The sequence below is a fragment of the Apium graveolens genome, chromosome 6, assembly GCF_009905375.1.
Source record: "Apium graveolens cultivar Ventura chromosome 6, ASM990537v1, whole genome shotgun sequence".
Classification (NCBI taxonomy): Eukaryota; Viridiplantae; Streptophyta; class Magnoliopsida; order Apiales; family Apiaceae; genus Apium; species Apium graveolens.
This window is the reverse complement of record NC_133652.1, coordinates 305,469,450-305,484,721: the sequence shown is the minus strand read 5'-3', so window position 1 is coordinate 305,484,721 and position 15,272 is coordinate 305,469,450. Positions and strand designations below refer to the sequence as shown.

At 36.1% G+C, this 15,272-nt stretch overlaps 1 protein-coding gene across 1 annotated transcript; it reads right to left on the bottom strand.

Moving 5' to 3' along the window:
- Positions 1-3,738, bottom strand: LOC141664232 (uncharacterized). Its single transcript, XM_074470140.1, has 3 exons — positions 2,422-3,738; positions 1,436-2,106; positions 1-1,214 (listed from the first exon to the last, which is right to left on the bottom strand). The coding sequence occupies exons 1-3, from the start codon at positions 3,513-3,515 to the stop codon at positions 196-198; spliced, it is 2,784 nt and encodes a 927-aa protein (XP_074326241.1). The 5' UTR covers positions 3,516-3,738; the 3' UTR covers positions 1-195.
- Positions 3,739-15,272: the final 11,534 nt, after the last annotated feature.

Below are 15,272 nucleotides of genomic sequence, written 5' to 3'. Positions count from 1 at the left end.
GGCAACTCTGACCAACAAAATTAATACAAGTGTGTTTAAAAGCTAAAGTTCTTTCACAATACTTGGAAAAATTCTTATTACTTATCACAATAATAATTACTAAGATCTAAATTTATGTTTGTGTAGGAGATTAGATGATAAATGAAGCAATTTCTGGAAAAAAAAACATAAAGAATGGTAGTTACTAAATAACTACTAGAATTTAGCACAATATGAAGGAAGGCCTGTATCATGATCAACATGGACTATTTCTGTGGCATTGCATCCGATGACATCTTGTCTGAGTTTTGCCCCTGCAGCCTTTAGTCCCTTGAGCGAAACTGCTTGGTTGAACAGATTTAGTGATGGCAGCTTCGAAGCTGGCGGCATCTTACCATTTGGCAAAAAGTTTCTAAAGTCTTCTTTTAGCAATGGCACCTCAAAATCGCTCTTGTCATGCTTAACTACATTGTCTTTTGCACTAATATGTGCTCCCGCCTCCATATGGTTGGTTGAAAAACTTGCTTGGTTCGGAAAGTTTGGATATAGAGTTACGTACCCTCTCAAGTACATCATGTCAATCAGAAACTTTTTCCATGATGCTTGCCAACCATTTGTTCTTGACTTGGGAATTTGTACTGGATTTTGCTTGGCGTCCTCCGTAAATCTCATGTTCATGTACACATAGAATTCTCTCCATTGTTTTGGAAAGAAAACTGCACCCCAACTGCAAGGTAATTGGTGGAGATATGGTGTGTTTGGATGGATGTTCTTGAAGAACTCAGTTCCGTTCCATTTGGGCCTTTCTTTCACCACTTCAACCAAACGAGGAGTGTAAAGAGAGATGGATGAGAGCTCTGGAAGAGATATTTGAGGGTCATAATGGTAGGCTAGAAGTGCATACTTGATCCATAAGTAATAATATGGAGAGACTTCGATATCATCTTCAAGTAGGAGACCATAGTCATCGTCTGAAGAGGGGTACCAGCTCTCACTTACTGCTCGGATTAGCCCTCCTTGGATGATTCTTCTTCTTATAGTTTTCGGACCATGTGTCCAATTAAAAGATTTCACATGTTTTAAAGTTGCCTCATCTACTTTGCTGTCCATGTTGAAGCTAATTGGGACCTCATCACCGAGATAGTAAGCATTGCTTAGTGAATTGAGTAGCCTTGTTAGTGATTGAACACGATTCTGTGTAATTATATTTACAGAGATCCTCATACGGTTCCAGTCTGCACAACAAAGACAAATCAATTTATTATTAGAGTTCAATAAAATTCATTACATAATTGCAGATTATTGTGCTTATCAGACACTGTAAGTCAAATTTCAGGTACATAAACAATTAAACTGAACACTTACTCCAGTCTTATAAGTCTCTGAAGTTGTTAGTATATTTTCGAAAATAATATATGGACAAAATGCTTGAGGGATGTGAGAAACATAATCTTACTTGGTAAAGCTGTAGCGCGCAAATCAGCCATCCAAAGGACCTTAGACACCGAGGACCTCGGTAACAAAATCAAAACAGAACCGTTTGTATTAGTCTCTGTTGCCATCTTTAAGGCTTTCATTACATTAGGATCAACATCATTGACCGTGATCACGACACTTGGGTTGTGCATTTTGATCAACCCTTTCATGCTAGCATAGACTGCTTGTACCACAGGCACCTCTGAGTTTGATATTCCGGAAATAGCCCCAACTTGTAAATCAAAAATCTTGAATCTTCTTTCTCTGCATACGACTTGTGGCCAGTTCAGAGCAGATGCAGCTTCTGTACAAGGACAGAAATTTCCTCCGGAAACAGCAATATATGCCTTTTTGGCAACAGTGCTTCTGAACTTTTCAAGTAGTGGCGCAAGAACTTTTACTTCCTCAACAGTGTGTGCATAAAAAAGTGCATCAACCTTTTGAGGGTACATCGCAGCCCATTGTGTTATGTACCCTGCGGAGAGGGCTTTCCACCATTGATCATCCCTGACCTGCACAATGTCTTTGAAAATAACAGTGGTTTCGGATACATAAGCAAGTCTATGTTCACTGTCACCCCAAGTCTCCTTATCCTTCGGATTCACTGGTAACACAAATGACCCTGCATTTCTGTACTTCTGAAGCTGGTAACTGCAACATTTAATAGTTAAACTTACCTTAATCAGTACACAGAACCATGTTAAGAGTAGATTATTAACTGAAGAATATTACTTTAAGATGCCTTGGCTGGTACATGACAGAATACATTGGCTGATCACAATATTAATATTAATTTCTGGCTGCATCATTCAGATTTCATTAAATGAACCTTCTAAAACTCTCAAGTACAAAAATAATCATGATACTATTGGTAAATGATATCTTGGATTAAAAAATCAACAACTTATAAACTAACTAATAGTGTTAAAACTAAAGTGTAAGAAGCTGAAGTGCACACTGACATACCTTAGGTGAAGATCTTCACCAGTCATGAATGTCATAGGTTTCTCGATAAATAGGGTCTTGATGAGGTCAGCTGACAAGAACCAAGAGCTAGAAAGAAAATCAACCTGCACAATCTTATCAACTGTAATATCATATGCTGGATCAGGCAAATAAAGGCCTGCCTCTTTTGATCTAAATTTCCGGTAACTTGGAAAGGTGAAGTCCTTTTGCCTAAATGGCAATATCCTTCCGATGCTTCCCAAAACTGAATTCTTATACTTGTCGGTCCCTGCAACATGTGACAATATCTGCAACATTTTCCTACCCGGAATCATGTCATCATCAAGAACATACACAAGATCCCCTTGTGTTTGCAGAGCCATTTGAAATCTTCCATAATACTTAAAATCAAAGCTTGAACTAATAAAGCTAATTCTTGAGTCATTGTAGCTCTCCACTATTCTTCGCAAGGATACTTCATTAGGACTTCCAAATGAAAGTACCCAAACATGGTGAAATGGAAGTGTTTGATGAAGCAAAGATTCAAGCTGCGCACACAGAGTTTTCCTCTTGAAATGGTTCAAAATGACAGTTACTTTTGGAATGTTTGGAGCTTTCAAATCATACCTAGATTTCATTGCCATTAGCTCAGCTAATGTCTCTGTGCCATGAGCCTTGCTTTGATAATTGAGTAGTTGTTGGTAAAGTCCCGTTTTCAATTGAATCATCAAAGCATCATTGGACTTCTTCTGCACAAAATCAATCTTCTCATTCTCACAAACTTCTGGTGCTAATATTTCTGACTGGATCAAAGAACTAGACGACTCTTGATATCGACTCACAACATATGGCTGTACTTTGAAATGATTTTTCCATTTTTGAGCGAACCAGGTAAAATCAGGCTTAGTCCCTAAATCAATAGAAGGGCTCATGTAATACACAAGGAAAGTTGCATAAACTGCAAATGCAAATTGAAAGCATGTTAGTAGTGTGACAAGCCTAGCAGAGCTAATCTTTTGTGCTCGTACTTTGCTCTTTCCCCCAACATAATCATTAATCATTCCTTCCAAGTACTCCCCGCTTTTGTTATTCGGATTTCTCGCAAAAAATCCCATCTACAAAATCAAATTTCTAGCTAATTTTTTACCTATGTATCAAAGAGAGAGAGAGAGACTCTGTAACATGTACAAAATGGCACAGTTGAAGAAGATGAACACAAAAAGTTGTATGTTTGAGTTATGCAAGCAAAGTTGAAGGTGGTAAATTCGGGTTAAAGGTGGTGTGGAGAGGAGAGAAATGACAAGTTTTGGGTTTGTGTTGCAGCTTGAAGAACAAGAGATATGTATATATAGCATATAGTAGGTATTATGTATGCATGTAGTTGCAAAACAAAAGAGGACTAGCTAGAATCTATATATTATAAATTATAAATTGCTAGATAACTGGTATCCATATTTTGGTTCGGATATGATTTTTAACTTTAATTTGACCTAGTGGACTATCTATTTTTACTTTGGTATCCATATTAAGTTTATAAAAGATCCATGTACTTATTATGACCCATTTTAATTATTATGACTCATTTTAATTATACAAACTTTATAATATAATTTTAAATATGAACTGTGTTATTTATGGTAAGTTTTTTTTTTGAAAACCACTTATGATAAGTTTTTAATACAAATTTGAAGTAAAGTTTAAATTTTAACAGATCTATTTATAGAAATAATCTCATAAAATATATAACGTAAAAATAACATATGTGATGAAAGTAGTTTTTAAATAAATTTATCATAATATGTTAATCTTTCATAATTATATTATTCAATTTAAATTATAAATTTATTTATTTACTTTATTAAATAATTTTTGAAATCCTGTGTGCAAAGCACGGGCTATAAACTAGTACGAATGAATGAATGAAAAAAGAAAATAAATAAAGTCAAAATGAAGTTAGGCATGAGAAAATGCGGGAATGGGTCACATGGGATTAACTAGAGATTACGTATATTATAAAAATTTGTTTAATGTAATGGAGGAACGCCATACTTGTCATACAAATCCCACTCAAAAATTTGTAAATGAAAAGCCAATTTTATAGCCTTGATAAAAGGCTGCCCTTGCGTTTTCGTCACTTGCTTTGTTTCTTGCAACTACAATCTTATGCAAACTTTTGCCACCCCATACCACCTCACTTGTTATATGTAACATAATGAGTATAAGAAAATTATACTTATAATGTAAGTATTGGGATTTTTTTCATTTTAATAAGGTATCAAGAGAATGTCAAAAATTATCAACTTCTCTCGACATCCTTGTAACTCCAACAGAAAAAAATACTCAAGAATATAATGTCACATAGTACTTGACACCACTCTTGACACTGCTCGAGTTGCTGGATGTGGATGTGGATGTGATTATATATATATATATATATTACATAGAACTCCGTAAAGAGCCATTATTTAAAAAAATATAAATACATAATTTATTTCATTTTTCATCATATATAGTTACAAAAATTAAATACCAAATTAAAAAACGAAGTTGCACAATTTTTTTATTTAAAAAATTGTTGAAATTTGATGAAATAGTTTAAAGTGGTTCTATAGTAGAATGATAGTAAACTCATCCGTATCCAAAATTATTTTACATTACAATCAGTTTTTTTTTTCAAATTTCAATTGTTAAATATTTTATTATATTTAAATATAATTATTATTTTACATTAGTAACAAATTTGATGAAATTATATAATAAAATCAAGATTTTCTACGGTTCTCTCTTGAAAAGGTATAATATATACAAAAAGTTGGCACAGACTCCTGTACTTTGGCAGCTAAAAGTAATACGTACATAATAAATAAATATAAAAAATAATGTTCATTGATTATTGCATAAGAGCATCTCCAATAGCCTCTTAACTTCGCTTTTAACTTCGAATCTCCAATAGTCTCTTAACTCCATTCTTAATTTGGAATTTGAGGAGTATGATGACTTTTTTTGCTCCAAGAGACTCTTAGTTGCTCTTAAATTTAAGTCTTCTTTCTCCTCACTTTTAAAAGTCCCACTCTTAAATAATATTATATTATATATTTATGAAAACAATTTCTTTCTCTCTCCACTATCTTTTGTCCTAATTCAACTTTCTTTCTAACACACGTTAACTCATTAAAAGCCAATATTATATATTATATTTAGAGTAGAGATGAGTCTTTCAACTCCTAAAGATAATACATAAATAAATATTAGTAAAAATGTTCTTCTTAGTAATTTATTATATTGTGTTAGTTAACTCCAAACAATAACATAAATAATTATGATCTTAGTAAATTATTACATTCGAAGTCTTTTTTGGGATACCCTGAGCTACTCTAAATCAATGTAAGCAAGGATCTTATTACATGATATGGTGCTCGTTTGTTTCCTGTATATGGTATGGTTGGACTTAAACGATGAATAGAAGTTAAGCCTTAAATGATGAATAGAAGCTCAGATTGTTTGGCAAAAATTTAGAATAATCATGTTTGTAATTTATATGACATGAGTTGAATGTTAGAAACCAGTTATTTTCCATTTTTCACTTTCTCATTTAATTATCAGTCTTTCCCTTTTTTAATTTTTAAAATTTTAACTTAAAAATTGTGTGATATATGAAATATATTTAAATAAAAAATATCAGAAATACCAACTTTTTAAAAATTTTGCAATTTTACTATATTATGAAAATATTTGTAAAAATATGGTGTCATCAAAATCAACTAGATACACAACTAATTATATCGAGTTTTTTTTTAAAAAGTAATAGTATTTTTGCAGAAAATGTTTTTTGGGGAATTGTTTTTTTAAAAAAAACCTTTTCAATATTATATTTTTTCTAAATTTAATTTGATGAAATTTTCAAGATATGAAATTTGTTCATATAAATTTTTTACATGATAGTTAGTTATCTTTTAAATTTTAAATTTTGTTTAAAAAAATTATAATTTATAATTAATTTATAAGTTACCAAATATCTTATCAACTTAAAATTAACTTATACTTAAATTTATCCGCACTAAGCTACGATACACTTTTCATAACTAACTAAAAACCAAACGAGCCAATGATATCATTTATAGAATCAATTGTACCCGGTTCTCATGGTCCATGAGTAATGATTTTTCCCCTTTATAATATAATCTTCAAGAATCAAGATCTTTTTTTGAAAAGAATGAGGATTCAGCTTCAATCGGTAGATTTCTTGGACTTAAATATCTCATTCAACTAATTATTAAAAACTTGTTTTTGTTTATGGTAGACATAAAAAGCAAATACAAACACACATGTAGATGTATAGGTTGATAATGTTCTCTTATTTAAAGGGAATACATATACAGTATAAACTTTTTTCTTATATACTGTATTACTTGTTAGATTCCAGCAGCAGGCCACTGTTTTAAGATGAATGATGAATATATATAATATTATACTAGTCGGCAAACGGGGGTTGACTTTACTAGTGTGCAGATGCATGTTTTAGATATATGAGAAATGAAGCGATTGATATCAAGTTTATTATTTGTTGGTAATGTACTAATTATGTAATGTCTTAGGTGCCTTGGTGAGCAAGTCTCCGTCTTCTAATGGACATTGAAGCCCTAAAATGTAGGAAGCAGATTTCTTGTTGGTTTAGGTGCCTTGGAGGCTACTTTTCACAGAATCATATCTTTTATTGGACACATTTAAAGAGCTGTTATTTCACCCCATTTATTAAATACGAAATTAATAAATGACTAGGGTTTCGGGCCTCATTAATTGGGTTTTGTCATTGGACCATATTAGGTCCAATTAAAACAACATTAATTATTTCTTTAGACTTATTTTCTGTCTACATCATTTGCTCCCCAACTTATAGGAAACCTTAAATCAAGATTTCGTAGAAGTTAAGTCATTTCATGCCCTTCCAGATTATCGTTTTATCGTAAATTATGGAGTGACCTACACATTTACAATGATTTGCCATTCTCAAGGCTTTAAATTATTTTTTGGAAATTTTTCATATGCATTTTTCTTACATGTTTCCTCTACTAGAATGTGCCTTGAATCGGTTAATACCCTCAATGCTGGGACTTCGGAGGTCTCGCTATCTTGTCAGCGAGTCGGGATCCAGGGATAAAGCACTATGGTTAAGGGGTTCGGGGAAGCAAAATGGTCCTCGATGGGGGTTCGGGGACAACACCCTCAACCTTTGGGAATTTTCAAGAATTACTCTTTAATTTCCTGATTTTTAGCAACTTTCCCATAACTTTCCTTAATTTATGGGTTTTTTAATTTTTTCCATCATTCCCGGTCAAATTTCGATCTGGATGCATTCTAGTCGAAATTTGAATAGAGATCTGGTCGGATTATCTGCCATTTCTTCATCCTGGTCGAATTGATTTTTGACCAGGATGCGTCCTTTGTCGACCAGGATTCCTGGTCGAATTCGATCAGGATGCATCCTGACCGAAATTCGACTAGGACTCTGGTCGAATTATGGGCTACTTTGTCAACCTGGTCGAATGAGATTTTGATCAGAATGCTTCGCTATTTTGACGAGCACTCTCGTCGAATTATGGGATATTTTGCCACTCTGGTCGAATAAGATTTCGAACAGGATGCTTCCTTATTTCGACGAACACTCTCGTCGGATTATGGGATATTTTGTCACTCTGGTCGAATGAGATTTCGATCAGAATGCTTCCATATTTTGACGAGCACTTTCGTCACATTATGGGATATTTCTCTATTATCTTTTCATTTCTGCTTGTATATATTAGATTGTTCTAGACGCTTCTTTTCATGGGCTTCTTATTTTTGGGCTTTGAATATATGGGCTTCTAATCGATTCACATTCCTTTTGAGAGCTATATTTGAGAGCGAAGTGGAGTATAGGTCTTCACTCATACTATCCTATTCTCAACATTTTCTCATTCCTGCTCTCAAAGAGGCAATTCTGGTAAAAGTTTTTCCATCATTTCTATTCCTTTAAGTTAAGGTTCCATCGTAAGGCAATTTCTGACGTTCCTTCCTCCACCACATTCTTGGGTTTTCGTTGAAGATTTGTTAAATCTTCATCTTCCTCCTTCATTCTCAGCAATTCAAACCTTTTTCCCAAGCATTTTAATGACGGATCGTGATTTTGCAAGGTTGGCTAATATGAACACTTCAAAGAGAGGTACTCTTATTGATATTCGTTCACACACTTACACATCTCTTTGTTGTGAAATAAAAATTATAGTGTGTTAATATTTAATGTTAGGGTTTGTGAACTTCGAGATTTAATACTGCTCGAGTTTTCGTGGAAGTTATAATGGTCTTTTCGCGACTCGGGGTATTATTGGCCCTTCTCGGGTATCGGCCCTTCATAAGTATCGGCCCTTCATGGGTATCACCATATTATCGTAAAGTGTGGATCGACCTACACATTTACAACGACTTATTAGTGTGAGTATACACACTTAAGGCCTTTGCACATGCTATTTGGATAGTGTTCAACATTAAACGGTCCTAATCGGGACTGAAAAACGAGCATTTATCACCCCTTAACTTTCGTCAAGGTTAATCATAGGGTGAAAGCTGTTAACTGGACCTAATCGGGGCTAATTTCCATGTACAATCTGCTAATTAGGCTTAAAAGAGCCTAATTTTGAGCTAGAATACACTAAATGGCCTTAATCGAGGCTAATCTGCCCTAAACGGGGCTAATCAGGCTAATCAACATGCATAAGACACTAATCATTCCTAATTCACACTAATTACAAGAGTGAATATGTTAAACGACCCTAATCTGGGTTAATTTTATCACACGAATAACTAATCCTCCCTGGTTCGGGTTAATCGCGCCTAATATACACTAATCGACCCTAATCTGGGATTAAATTTCACTAAACGGCCATAAATGGGATTAATCCTAAAATCCTGAAAATCTTAAAAAAAATCTAATTTTTTCTGATTTTTTCCATTTTTACAAAAAAATTCAAAAAAAATTGAGGGGGGTCGTCGGGGCCGAGCAAGACCTCCTACTGCAGGAGGCTCTGCTCGGCCACATGCCCTCAATTGTGGCCCGGTAGGCCTTGCTTGGTCGGCCACCTCCTGGTCGGCCTGGAGCAGGTCCTCCTGCTCCTTGCTGAGAAGGGGTGTTTGCTCCAATTTTTTTTGTAGAACCCCCTACTCATATTTAAGTCCTTTGTGTTTTTTGCTAGACTATTCTTGCTCTTAGTTATCCATGGAATTAATCTCATGGTTTCCCTATAGCTCCTCAGGGTTCTGCTGCGCTTATTTCAGTGAACGTTCCGTACTCATTCTATCGAACGTTCTGTACTCGTTCTCACTGAGTGTTCTGTGTTCTATTGAACTTGCTCTATAGGATGTTCGTAGACGTCCTAGTCTTCACGAAATTTAGCCCGCTAGGAGTTATCTTTTTCAAGAAATCTTCAAGAGACTTCTCAGGGGGGTCTCCGGAACAACTTCAGAAGGCCTTAGGGCTCTCTCACAGGAGCTCCTGGTCGTCCAGAAGGCCCCAATTATAGCCTGATCGGCCAGGCTTGGTCTTAATAGGCCTTGTGGCCACTCTCAGGGAGGTCTGATCAGCCGGGAGGAAAAGTTCTCTGAATCTGTCACGATAAACGCTTTACTCTTCACGAAACTTGTTTCCGTGAATCCTTTGGTCTTCACAGAGCTTGTTCTCATTGTGTTCTGATCTTTATGGAATTCGTTCTTGTGGACGTCCTGGTCTCCACGAAACTTGTTTCCGTTGGTGGTAAACCCCTTCTTACGAATTCGCACAAAGTTTCTCAAGGGAGCTACCTGAACAACTTTGGAAGGCCTTAAGGCTCTCCTACAGAGGCTCCTGGTCAGCCTCAAGGCTTCATTTTGTAGCCTGGTCGGCCAGGACTACTCTTCATGGAGCTTGGGGCCCTCCGGGGTATCTTATAGAGGCTCCTGGTCGGCCAGAAGGCCATCATTTGTTGGCTGGTCGGCCAGGGTTACTCTTCATGGAATTTGAGGCCCTCCGGGGTCTTCTAAAGAGGCTCCTGGTCGGCCATATGGCCTCCATTTGTTGCCTGGTTGGCCAGGGGTGGTCTTAATAGACTTTGAGGCCCTTCAGGTTGTCTTACAAAGGCTTCTGGTCGGCCGTATGGCCTCCATTTGTTGCCTAGTTGGCCAGGGGTGGTCTTAATGGACCTTGGGAGCCTCCTGCAGGGTAATCTGATCCGTCAGGAGGAGAACGTTCTGTTCCAGTGCTCGTGAGCGCTCTGGCCTTTACGGAACTTATTTAGCAGAAAAGCTAATCTTGTTCTAACTTCTATAAGTTTTGCTAATCATGGTGATTAGCATAATCAACCCGTAGCTAAGACTAACGACTCATGTTTAGTCTCAGCCAGGCTATTTTCGGAAGATTGATACGGCAAGCGGGGTCCTGCATTGCTTTATTCGTTTATTATGTCATCATTTCCCACTTTTTGACCATTTTTATTAACCATTTCCGGTGTTCTTTCGATAAGTACCTGCTAACGCGAAGCAGGAAGAGGTACGACCTGTTGCAGCAGGTAGCTCTTTTCCTATAAAAGAAGATGAGAAATGTTCATTTTCATTCACACTTTCATTTCTCAACTTCTTATATTCTCAAACTCTTCACAAGCTCTCAATCCTTCTCAAGCTTTTTCGAAAATGTCTCAAGGCCAAGGTCCTAGCAAGTCCTCTTTATCTACCAAGGAAACTATGCACAAGAGGGCTACTCTTCGCTCTCTGCAAGGTATAGCTCTCGTTTATCCTTTCTCTATTAACTCTTGTTCTAACAGCCTGAAGAGCATGTTGGATGAGGGGGCAGACGAGTACCCAACTACCGTTCATTTTGATGCGTTTCATCACAGGAGTATGCTCCGTGAAAATGATGTCGAGGAGATCCGGTCGACTTACTTTTGGCCCGACTGCTTAGAGATTTGAAAGGCTAAGCCTAGTGAGAGAGTCTGCAATCTCAACCTTGAAAGGCTATTTGTGCATAAGGCGGCCTTGAAATCAGGGCTACAGTTTCCCCCACACCCCTTCATTCCAAGACTTCTGGCGAAGCTCAAAATTCATCCCATCCAGCTTTACCCCAATGGGTGGGATTTCATCATTCTGTTCATAGTGAGATGCCACGACTTGGGCATCCCCTTGAGTGTAATGATGTTTCGAAGCATTTTCATGATGAAAGCTTCTCTTTTGAACATACCTGGTTGGGTCGTGATACAATACAGAGCTCATGTTCCTCACATGGTAAACACTAGTCCTCTTCATGACTCAAACCATAAATGGAACAAGAAGTTTGTGGTCATAGAATGGAAGGGTGGAGACTGGGGGCGTACATCAGACGTGACTTCAGCAACCCGATTGATAGTTCTCATTACATTCTTAATCTTTCAGATGCTGAGCTTCTAGCCCGAGACCTTCTTATTGATGATGACGGGAGAACCCCTTATTAGGAGTTTGTAATAGAAACCAAGATCGTCGAGGCTGGCCTTAGTAGCCTCTCTATAGAGGGTATTTATTTTTATTCTTCCTTAACTTTGTGCAAGTTTATTCTTATATCTGCCATCTTTAATCTTATTTCAGCTGTAGAGGCTCTAGACGCCAAGGTCAACAGGAGCAATGTAATTACGGGAAGGATGGCTCGGGACGCAGCCAAGCAGGCAAACCGCGTCCCTAAGGTTCCTGTTTTCCTCGAGGCATCATGGTCCAGTCAGAAGAGGACCAAAGACATTGATGGGAGCGCAAGGTCCCCCTGGGAACCTGGTTGGGGCATCTCCAACAATGATTCAGTGTTCGAGGAACTGTGTTACTCCTCCCGACCTTCTTCATGTCTCTTCTGGAGAGAAACTTCTTGAGGCCGAGATTCTAGGGGCTCACGCCTTCTATCAGGTATACTTTTACTTGTATAAACTTTTCATTTGAGCACCTCTTTTGGAACTTGTAAAATTTTTATAAGAAACACCTTCACAGGATGCTCTTCTCGGCCAAAAGGCATTGTTTTATGCTAGTCGGCCAATGCTGGTTGGCCTAGGCCTTACGTTTGGGGATTCATTGATGTGGATCTCTCCACAAATAAAGAAAGAAGAAGAAGAAGAAGAGGATATTTCAAAAGAACATGATCAATCCAGAAACGTGAACTTTGAATCTCAAATTGCTTAGATCAATCCAGAAACTAAGTAATTTGAATCTAATCTTCAAAACAATCCAGTAATTGAAGTTTAGAGAAAAGAAAAACTACTCATAGTTTATCTCAAAACACAAGTTTTATATCATCCATTGTCTCCCTTAAAAGATTACATGAAAAGGGTATTTATAGGCTTAGACAATAACCCAAACCCAATAGGATTCCAAGAGAAATTCAATATCAGCTTGAATTAGCCAATATCTGAATCCTTCCAGGAAACAAATTTAAAAACCAAATCCGAATAGAAAAAAGACAAAAACCAAATAGGAAAATAAAATCCTAAGTGCTTAAAATAAGAAAAACCCTTTCAAGTGAAAGGTAAAAACTTGCAAGCAAAATTCGAATTAATAATTATATAATAATCAGCTACTTGTCCAACTTCATGCATCGCTCCTTTATTCCTTGTTGTCCAAGTAAGCTTCATAACCCATATTTGCATCCTCTCCAATTGAACATCACAACGAGTACACATAGCCAAATCCCAATTAACATATTCATTCCTTGATCCTCATCATTCTCCTCTCCTTTGAAAAAAACTCGTCCTCGAGTTCTAAAGTATTTAAGAATAAGCAAGAATAAGCACACAACGAGGTGATTTCTCGTAGAACTTGAAAGCCTTAAATTTCAATTCCATCAACAATATATTTGGAAGTAAACTCGAAAGAATAAGATAGTTTAATGAGATAGGTGCATTCAACAAGTTCTCTACCCCCAAAAAATCAATTTGTTCCACTTGGATGATGTTGTTTTCCTTGTACACAACCTCTTTAGTTTGGAACATATCCTCAAGTACCTTTTTCTCTTCAACCATGTCACGACACACAAGTTTAAGAGATGTATCTATTTGATTTTTTTCAACAACCAAGAATTTATCATCATGTGACTTTCTTTCTTCATACTTCTCTATTATAACTTCTTTTGTAACTGGTTCATCCTTTTCATCGAAACTTGATGTAGTCGCCACACGTAATACCTGGTAATCAACAACAAGATCCGCAACATTCTCCACACCGACAAAGTCTTCTTCTTTATTTTCTTTTGAAAGAGTAAACTCGTGAAGGGAAGACTTCAATTTCTCGTCTTGTTGAAAAGATTCAAATTCCAAAGCAAGATTGCATACATCATTAAACGAGATATATGGACTTGATTTAACCTTTCGATAAATAGGCAAATTCAATCCACGAATAAATCTTCCAATTTTAATTGTTTGTCTCCTCCAAGTCACAAATAAGGCGCAATCTATAAAATTCAGAAGTATACTCAGAAACACTCATAGTACCTTGAGATAGGGATGTCATCTTCATTATACATTCGAATTTATAATGCAAAGGAATAAATTTTTCACGAAGTTTCTTCTTCAGAGATATCCAAGTCATAATCTTTTCTTTTCCAGATCTAACTCTTTTTGTGTTTAGATTATCAAACCACAAGCATGCTTTCTTTGTAAGTTTAAGCGCTGCAATCTTGAATATTCTCATATCAGTCCAACCTGTATAAGCAGAAATCTTGTCGACTTGTGTAACCCATTAAAAAAAATCATCTATGCTACCCAAACCTGTAAAATAACCAAGCTCTATACCAGGATCATAGACTTCATCACTATCTTTCACCTTACCTAAAATTTTATCCAATTCATCAAACCTCGATTCCGTTGAATTAGCAAGCTTTTGTGTACGTTTATCAATCTCATCCAATTTTCCAAGTAATTTTCTGAGCATTCATCCGTAGCCATAAGAAAAATCTGAATTTTTTTATGAAACCCGTGAACAGTGCCAATGAATAGTTCCCGTGAACAGTACTCATGAACAGTGCCCATGAACAGTATTCGTGAACAGTACCCCCCCCCCCCCCCGTGAACAGTAACTCGTGAATAGAAATATATTTATTTTAAACCTAGATTTCTCAACAATTAAGAAATTGGAGAAAAAACCTTGGCTCTTGATACCAAATTGATGTGGATCTCTCCACAAATAAAGAAAGAAGAAGAAGAAGAAAAGGGATAAGAGAAGAAGAGGATATTTCAAAAAAACACGATCAATCCAGAAACATGAACTTTGAATCTCAAATTGCTTAGATCAATCCAGAAACTAAGTAATTTGAATCTAATCTTCAAAACAATCCAGTAAATGAAGTTTAGAGAAAATAAAAACTACTCATAGTTTATCTCAAAACACAAGTTTTATATCATCCATTGTCTCCCTTAAAAGATTACATGAAAAGGGTATTTATAGGCTTAGACAATAACCCAAACCCAATAGGATTCCAAGAGAAATTCAATATCAGCTTGAATTAGCCAATATCTGAATCCTTCCAGGAAACAAATTTAAAAACCAAATTCGAATAGAAAAAAGACAAAAACCAAATCCAAATAGGAAAATAAAATCCTAAGTGCTTAAAACAAGAAAAACCCTTTCAAGTGAAAGGTAAAAACTTGCAAGCAAAATTCGAATTAATAATTATATAATAATCAGCTACTTGTCCAACTTCATGCATCGCTTCTTTATTCCTTGTTGTCCAAGTAAGCTTCATAACCCATGTTTGCATCCTCTCCAATTGAACATCACAACGAGTACACATAGCCAAATCCCAATTAACATATTCATTTTGATCCTCATCATTCATCCCTTCTGATTTTTTATATCTCCTTTTAATG